The sequence below is a fragment of the Panthera pardus genome, unplaced genomic scaffold, assembly GCF_024362965.1.
Source record: "Panthera pardus isolate Hobbes unplaced genomic scaffold, ASM2436296v1 HiC_scaffold_21, whole genome shotgun sequence".
In the NCBI taxonomy this organism is placed as follows: domain Eukaryota; kingdom Metazoa; phylum Chordata; class Mammalia; order Carnivora; family Felidae; genus Panthera; species Panthera pardus.
This window is the reverse complement of record NW_026526777.1, coordinates 26,371,383-26,380,686: the sequence shown is the minus strand read 5'-3', so window position 1 is coordinate 26,380,686 and position 9,304 is coordinate 26,371,383. Positions and strand designations below refer to the sequence as shown.

Sequence of the window (9,304 nt, the reverse complement as noted above, 5' to 3'; positions counted from 1 at the left end):
ATGAATACGTTAACTTTGAGAAACAGAGGGAATGGTGTTTTTTGGAAGAGCGGAAGGCTTCCTCTGACTACGCTATTAGGTTTCTTCCATCCTCGATTTTTGACGTCCTAGGACACATCTGTAAATACCATCAGACTCTGCGAGCTCCTCAAACGTTTTCTCTTGAAACTTCACAACTCAGTCTTCCAAGTCCTGCGACTCTCTCCCCGGACTGGCCTCTACTCTATGGTGGGGAGACCGCAGTCTTTCTGCCTCTCTAGCCCTCCAGTGGCGTCTCTATGGTTTCCGGAGGCCTCACCGGAAGCCCTGGTGTGAGATGGGTTCAGGAGGCCGGAAGTTGCGCCTTCACTACTCGCCGTTTCAAAATGCTGCTGAGGCCTTAGGGCCTGAGACTGACGCCCCCTCCCCCCCCCGGGCTCGGCGGGGGAGCGACTCATGGAGCGGCCGTAAGGTGTGGCTCTTGGGTTTCGGCGGCCGGGTCCCGGGCGACTGGGGGCCGGGAGGCGGGGAGCGGGCGGCGGTACGGCCAGTTCGGCGGCCCTCGGAGCCGGGGCAGCGGGCGGGTGGAGCTTGAGGCGTGGGTGGCGGCGCGGGCGGAAGAAGGGCTGGTGGGGGAAGGGTTCTGCGTTGAGGCCCCGCGGAAGGTAAAAATGGAGGTAGACTGACGTGCTTGCTGCAGTTCGGCCGGCTGGTTTACAAGTCGGAAATCGAAATCGTCGGTCGACGATGTTTTTAACTGGACGCAAAATTGGAGAAATACTGAGGCCCTTTGGAGGAAAGAGATGGGCGCAGAGGGAGGCGGGAAGAGTAACACTGAGGTGTCCCAAGAATTGAAGGTAGTAACTTTCAAGGGCTTGCGCGCCATCTGTGCCCGATGCACTCGAGTGCTTGTTTGAAGAAGGCTGGTTTTGGGGCCACACCCAGACCCGCCCAAGCAGAACATCCGGAGATGGGGCTCCGGAATATATATGTTCATCAGCGCACCCCCCAACTGAGTTTTGTACACCGTGAAGTTTGAAAACCACTGTCTTAAAGCGACACCCGGAGAGGATGCTATTGCTCTGCCCCGTCATTAGGAAATCTCTGTGTTGGTGAGGAAGCCCCTTCACGCTGAACAAGTATCTGTCAAACGTACTTGGTGCCTTTGGTGGGAAGTATTACTACCTTTTGGTTTAGGTGTTGTCTCCTCCCTCCTTCTATCAGGAATCTCTTGATACGAAAAGGCAATTGAGTTTAAAAGTGTTTATTTCACAGGATTTTGTTTGACAGTACCGGTTACGATCACACATTTTCGTTGTTTGAAATAAATAAGTAAGTGCCTGAAGTTAAAAAAAAATGCACACAATACAGAAGCGTGTACAGTTTTAACTGTTCATCAACCCTAACGGGGTCTCTCCTCAGGCTAGCTGCTGTTAACTGCTTGATGTTAACATCCGTCCTGATTTTTCCCTACAGTACTCACATTTTTAAACAACAGTGGGGTCACATTGTACGTATTGTGTATGCACCTTACGTTTTTAAGATGATAGCAGGGACACCTTCCATCCAATATACGTGTAAGGCTTTCTTTTAAATATTTGCACAGTATTGCGTTATAGAGTTTGTACAACAATTTTGTTCCTCATCAGTTCCTCATGGATGGAGTTTTAGGTTGTTCCTGGCCCGTTGTTTGTTTTGCAAACTATGTAGGAGTATACTCTTGCTACACACTTGACCTTTGTAGGTGCCTAGCAGACTTTGTAAGAACTGAAACAACATCTGAATAGAACAGTAGTTGTTATTTTTTTTTTTTAAGTTGTTTTTATTACTTTCAAGTATGTAGTTGAAAGAGAATCAGACAGTACTGTTTAGTAGAGGCTCTTAGGGCTTTAAAGAATTAAGAATGATTATTCCTGCTAACTTCTGACAAGAAGTCTTTAATTCAGTCTTAAAATCACAGTTGTCTTCAAAGGTAGAAATTTGAAGATGAGGTGTAGGAATCTCTTGGACTACATGTCGGCTGAAACCAGGCTTGCATTATCATTGAGAGATGAGTAAGACAATTTCGATCCTCTGTGGTTTCAGTCCAGTAGAGGACACAATAAAAACCTAAGTGGTAATAGAGGTGCTCTGGTGACATCTTCCCTTGGAGAATCAGAAGGCCTTGACCAAGGAAGTGATTTTTGACCTGGGTAGAATAGGAATTGTCAAGAGTAGAAAATAGATCACAGAAGAGGAGAAAGGACAAGCGCCAAGGCAGTGGGTTTCCAACTTTTTTAACAATGATGCCCAGTAAAAAAAAACGTTTTATGTTGTGACCCAGTACACACAGGAGGGGTAATGAATGGTTAAGCTCTGGCTCTGCAGCCAGAGTGCTTGCGCTCTAAGACCACGATTTTCAGCAAGTTAGTGTCTTCTCTGCCTCTGTTTCCTCTTCTGAAGTGCGGACAATAATATATTTACCTAATAGGATTTCTGTATGGATTAAGTAAGTTATTGCAAAAAAGTGCTTTAAAGAGTGCCTGATACAAAGGTGCTTAACTGTGTCGTGTTGGCTTTTTTTCAATAACAGAAGCAGGTTCCACAAAACAAAACTTAACCTTTGTTATTTACTTTTATTTTCTATTCTGTTTCATTAATAGAGGGGAGGGATTAAGACCAACTGGGGTACAACTTGTAGTTTGAAAAACTCAGTACTAAAAATACCTGGGAGGTGAGTGATAAAGGGGCTTACGGATTCAAGAAACTGAGTTCATCATTCATCATGGTAGATACTGAGTGGTGGAAGTGGAAACTTGAAGTGGAAACCGAGGTGGAACGGAGAGAGTAAGTTGGAGACAGATCACGGAAGCTGATGTACACATACCCAGTGAGGGGAGGGGAGTGAGTTTCTGGAAATGAAAACGCCTTGTGAGTCAGCTCTATAGACCCGTGTGGGATAGTCCTTCACTCTTGAGATGCACTGAAAAACCAGGGTATTTTGGCCTGCCCTGGGCTGTTCCTAGTTCTGCTGTGTTGTGGACCAAGGTGGTGGGATGACTTCCTTTTCAATAAACACATCTCTCTTGAGGAAGAGTCCTTTTGTTTTTTTTTTTTAATTCCTATTTTCTTTTTTAACTTGAGATACAGTTAACACACAGTGTTGCATTACTTTTAGGTGTAGTGTAGTGGTTCGACAACTCTATATGTTATGCTGTGCTCGCTACAGGTGCAGCTACCATATATCACCATACAACGCTAGTATAATACCATTGACTATATTCCCTATGTTGTACCTTTTATCTGTGTGCCTTATTCATTCCATTCCTGGAAGCCTGTATTGCCCACTCCCCTTCACCCATTTTGCTCATCCTTCCACCTCCTCCCTTCTGGCAACCATCACTTTGTTCCGGGGAGAGTTTTTTTGAAAGCAAGAAAAAACTGCAAAAAGGACTTTGTTCCCTCGTTCATTTAAAAGTAGGCAAATTCTGTTCAGCTTTTTATACTCCTTCCTGAGGTTCATTATTAGCTGTAAAGAAACAAACTTCCAGAGAGCCAAAACAGTACCAATTAGTGATGTAGATTCTTTTTTTTTTGTAACTGGAGTGTTTCCTAAGACTACTAGTTTTTTCAAGATGCAGGCAATAAACAATGTTTGTGATTTCTTTCCATTTGGTGTATACCATTTAATAAAGTAAAACCTCTTGTTCTAATTCAATATTTTTTCTATTTTTCTCAACGTTTTAATGAAATATTGTTTAAAACGTTCTTGAGGGAGAGCAAGAGTGAGTAGGGGAGGGCAGAAAGCGGAGGGAGAGAATCCCAAGCAGGCTCCACACAACCCTGTGCAGGGCTCCATCCCGCAAACAGTGAGATCGTGACCTGAGCCAAAATCAAGGGTCAGATGCTTAACTGACTGAGCCACCACGGGGCCCCATTAATGAAATTAAAAAAAAATTTTTTAATGTTTATTTCTGATAGAGCACAAGTGGGGCAGGGCCAAGAGAGAGGGAGACACAGCTAAGCTGTTAGCACAGAGCCTGACGTGGGGCTTGTGAATTCGGACACTTAACTGACTGAGCCACCCGGGTGCCCCCTTTAATGAAATATTTTAAAGCATATCACAAGTGTGTCATTTTACCTTTAAATATGTTAGGATGTATATCTTACCAGGTCAGGATTAAAAAAAAAAATTACCATAGTGCCTTTTTACTACAATTAACAGTTTCTTAATTAACCTAGTACGTAACTCAAAATTTCATGATTGTTTAGGGAAAAATGGCATTTTACAGATGATTTGTTTGAATCAGGACCTGAATGAACAAGATACACACGCTGTGTTAGGTTTATGTTTTTTAAGTCTCTATGATGGTCTCCCCCCTTAAGTGTATTCCGCCACCAGAGATCCTGTAGAATTTCCCATGATCTGGGTTTGGGTAATTATTTGCTTTTGGTATTACTTATTCCTTTACTCTCCAGTTTTCCTACAAACATGTAGTTAGTAGTTAGATCTAGAAGCTTGTTTCGTTGTTTTTTTGTCAGGAATACTTCGTAGGAGGTCGGAGCTTCTAGGTCCTTCCTATTGCTTCACATCAGGAAGTATACGATGTGTGAATGATGCTCTTTTAGAGAGTTTTGTCAGTGGTCAAGTGCTCTCAGCCTTCTCCATGTGTTTTAAAGTTCCCCCTCCCCCAGCCTTTTACTTTAATGGTTTAGCATCTATTAATGATTGTTGAGGAGGTGATGCTTAACCTGAGACTAAAAGGTCTAGGATGAGTTAGTCTTGCACAGAACTCACACTGCTATAAATGAAGGAACGATGTGTGCAAAGGCCCTGAAGCAGGAAGTAAATGCTCTGAGAAACTAAAAGATCAGTGTGGTGAGGTGCAGGGAGCATGGAGAAGAACATGAGGTACAAGAGGAAAGACTGGCAAGACTGGGGCTAGGTTCTGTATTTATCTTTAGAGCAATAGCAAGCTATGGAGCAGGGCTTGGCACTGTAGGATTGGTTTTGTTTAATTTTTTTTTTTTTTTTTTAATCCTTCTAGCTGTAGTGTGGAGTTTGGTTTGAAGGCGGTTAGACCAGTTAAGAATCTATTTCAGTGATGCATGCGAAAAATAACACTTTTTGGTTTGGGGAAATGGTCATGTAGATGAAAAGAAGGGTGGTTTTGAAAGATTTAGAAGTTAAAATTGATCAGGTTTCATGATGTGAGAACAGGGGAAGAGGGAGACACAATGACTTCTGACTTTCTGGTTTGAGTAACTGAATGTAACTACTAACTGGTAGCATAGTGGAAAAGGATAAACTTTAGACTTGGGCAAGTTATTTGACTTCTTTAAGGCTGAGCTTTCTCATGTAAGGAGCAGGTAGCAATACCTAACCCTGCTGTAATCAAGAGATTCCAAGGGGTGCCTTGGTGGCTCATTCGGTTAAGTGTCCGACTTCAGCCTAGGTCATGATGTCACCTTTCCTGAGTTTGAGCCCCACGTTGGGGTCTGTGCTGATAGCTCAGAGCCTGGAGCCTGTTTAGGATTCTGTGTGTGTCTCTGTCTCTGCCCCTCCTCCATTCGCACTCTGTCTCTCTGTCTCTCTCAAAAATAAATAAACATTTAAAAAAAAAAAAAAGATTCCAAGTGGGAAAGGGACAAGATCTTGCTTTGGATTCAGAGCTTGTCATTTGACTCCATTTCTCACATATGCCTTGAACAGTGCCTTTGCTGGTATTTGCTTTCCCATTCTTTCCACTATTCGGCCATTTTAAAATCCTTCCACTCCTGTCTCCATTCCCTCTCAGTCCTCCTTTGCCTTGCAATCAAAAGCACTGTGTCCTACACTTAACTTCCATGGGCCTTAAAGCAATGCCTTTTTTATGGCACAACACTTTTTACCGGGTGTTAAAGCAAAGTAGGAAAGGCTTATTGAAGTTTAAATTCTTCAGACCTGTCAAGTGGTTAATTCTTGTTCCCACCAAGATGCTGCATGACTCCTGGCTCCCTCCCAAAATCATCCGTATAGGAACTGTAATAGGAAAATGCCGTGAAAAATAAATGCATGAGGTAGGCTGTTTTGAACTTGTGTGTGTGTGCATAGATGGGACAGTGTTTCATCTGGGACAGGAGTCAGCCAGGTATGGCTGTAAGAGAATAAAACCATGGGGGAAGGGAACTGCTGGAATACTACTCTAGTTTCTCCCCTGCCTCATTACCTTGGAGTTCACCTTTTTCTACGCTTGTGACTCGGAGCTCTAGTCCAGCTTTCCTCAAGAGTGAATTAGGGCATTTCAGAAGCATACACTTGTGTGAAGTTGATGAAAAACAGGAGATGACTGACTTTAGACCGTCACTTCTCTGTCCCTTACCTTCTTAAGCCTTAGGTCTCCCGAATCCTATCCTAATACTGCTTCTCCTTGGAGAACAGAGGGTAAGTCTTTGATCTGGGTAGTGATGGCATGGGGTGGAGAGTGATTGTGGTTTCCTGGTGTTTGGGACTTTCTACTTTAGTAGTAGTTCTTCTTTTAAAGGTTTTATTTTTAAGTTATCTGTACACCCAACGTGGGGCTCAAATTTATAACTCCCAGATCAAGAGCTGCACGCTCTACCAACTGAGCCAGGCAGGTACCCCTAGTACTTATTTTCTACCTTACTCCAGCTTACTGCAGCCCTTGTGGGCTGGAATCTGGCCTTGCCCCATATTCTTTGCCTGTCAGGGTATCTGCTATCCTCTAGGGAAAAATAAACAGAGACAGTTGAAAAGCACAGGTATTTCAAGAGAATAATGTATAAGTTTCATTGGAACAAGCAATAGAACAGATGGACCAAGAGTTTAAAGCTAGACTGGTAATTATTCTAAAAGAAATAGGGAAGATCTTAACTTGAAACATGAATAAGCAGGGACTGAGAGAACCAAGTGGAAATAGTAGAGTTGAAAAATGCAGTGGTTCAAATAACAGAATGGATACAGTTAATGAATTAGAGCTCCAGGTTGAGAAAATCTTCCAGAACAAAAGAAGGAAAGGACAAAAAGAAAATATAAAAGAAAAACTAAAAGGTAAGGAAAATAGATGTAGAGGTACTCACATCTAAATAATAGAGATTTTTAAAAAAATTTTATTTTTTAATTTAATTTTTTAAAGATTTTTTTAAAAAATGTTTTTAACATTTATTTATTTTTGAGACAGAGAGAGAGCATGAACAGGGGAGGGTCAGAGAAAGAGGGAGACACAGAATCTGCAACAGGCTCCAGGCTCTGAGCTGTCAGCACAGAGCCCGGCGCGGGGCTTGAACCCACGGACTGCGAGATCATGACCTGAGCCGAAGTCGGACGCTTAACCGAGTGAGCCACCCAGGCGCCCCCTAATTTTTTAAAGATTTTATTTTTTTATTAAAAATTTTTTTAATGTTTATTTTTGAGAGAGAAAGAGTGAGTGAGTGGGGGAGGGGCAGAGAGAGAGAGACAGAGAATCTGAAGCAGGCTCCAGGCTCTGAGCTGTTAGCACAGAGCTGATGTGGGGCTGGAGCTCAGGGACCACGCGATCATGACCTGAGCAGAAGTCGGACGCTTAACTGACTGAGCCACCCAGGCGCCCTTAAAGATTTTATTTTTAAGTAATACACCCAACATGGGGCTCAAATTTACAACCCTGATATCAGGAGTTGCATGCTCCACCAACTGAACCAGCCAGGTGCCCCTAAATAGTAGGAATCTTAAATAAAAATGAAAAGGAGGGGGCACCTGGCTTGGCTCAGTTGGAGGAGCATTTGACTGTAGATCTGGGGGTCATGAGTTCACCCCCACGTTGGGCATGGAGCCTACTTAAAAAAAAAAAAAATGGAAAGGGAGGACATCCTTGAAGAAATAGTGGGAAAAATAGTTTTCTTTTAGAATTCAAAACAAAAAGATGAATGTCCTCAGAGGGAAAGTTTCCTTAGAAGGCTGAAGATGAGAGATCAGGAAAAATTTGCTTCTAGTATCATTGTAATGAAATTTAGAAGTAACAAAGCAAAAGAAGCCTCAGAGAGAAAGAACAGATTACTACAAGGAACAAGAATTGAAACCAGTTTTGAACAGCATTACTAAATACAGGAAAACAAAAAAGTGTTTGCGGAGTTTTAAAGAGAAACTTAGAATCTTTTTTTTTTTTTTTTTTTTTTTTTTTAGTGTTTATTTATTTTTGAGAGAAAGACAGAGCATGAGGGGGAGAGGGACCTAGAGAGAGGGAGACACACAGTTGGAAGCAGGCTCCAGGTTCCGAGCTGTCAGCACAGAGCCCAATGTGGGGTTCGAACTCACGAACCGTGGGATCATGACCTGAAGTTGGACACTCAACCGACTGAGCCACTCAGGCGCCCCGAGAGAAACTTAGAATCTTATACCCAACCACATTCATTTAAATAGGAGGGGAATGATAAAAATATTCTCAGGTGTATGAAGTCTTGGAAGCCTTGCCATACAAAGACCCATATTGAACATAGTTCTGGATGAAGTACTGAGAGATTCAAATCTGAGACATGTTACAAGAAGATATATGAAGTAAAGGTGATTATAGTTCTTTGATATTTATTGTAAGGGCTAAGGCAAAAAAAGAAGAGAAAAATACATCTATTCCAGAATTTAAAGTCCAGGTGGTATCATGCTAAAGTTCTTGTCTTACTAGCAGGGTGATGGAGAGAGAATTTTTAAGAAAGGTAACATATTAGAAAGAAGCATAGGAAGAGTAGAACAGATGAATGCTAAGTCAAGGTGGTAGGAACAGATCCATATATATATTAATTACAGCGAATGGACTAAATTTACTAGTTAAAGGTAAAAACTGACAAGGTGGATTAACCCTCCCGGCCTGACCCAAAGTCCAGATACATGCTTTTTACAAGGGACACCCCAAAGGTTTAATGGCATTTAAAGATGGAAAGAAAAAGATTGAGAAAATACATACCTGGAAACCTAAAAGGAAGCTGGCATGACCTTACTAATGTTAGGTAAAATATACTTTAGGACAGTGTGTTAATTGGGGTGGAAAGAATTACTACATAACGATAATCACTATATAATGGCAGTATAGCGACAATAATATAATGACAGTTCACCAAGAATATACAGCAATTTAAAGCATGCATGCCTCTGATTAAAAGTCTTTAAAATAGATGATGCAGAATTGGTAGAACTCACACTGGGATAAATGGACAAATCCACCATTATAGTAGATTTTATTACATCTCTCTTAATTGTAGGTCAGGCTGATAAATTAGATGTGTAAGATTGTAAAAAGTTGACAGGCTTAACCTAACGTACATGGAGTTTTGCAAGCATATTTTATACAATGGTCACCAACTAGACCAGGTGAAA

The 9,304-nt window shown here is 42.0% G+C and overlaps 1 protein-coding gene across 3 annotated transcripts in view; it reads left to right on the top strand.

Annotated features, from left to right (window-relative positions):
- Positions 1-311: 311 nt before the first annotated feature.
- MDM4 (MDM4 regulator of p53) overlaps positions 312-9,304 on the top strand; it is a 42,202-nt gene continuing 33,209 nt past the window's right edge. Inside the window, exon 1 of one of the 3 annotated variants that reach the window (XR_008424564.1) lies at positions 312-452. Coding sequence is in view for 1 of the 3 variants with exons in the window: in XM_053909018.1 (XP_053764993.1) it covers positions 317-452 (136 nt within the window). In the remaining 2 variants the exon portion in view is untranslated. The remainder of the gene's footprint in view (positions 453-9,304) is intronic. The other 2 variants (XR_008424565.1, XM_053909018.1) reach the window with 2 other exon arrangements.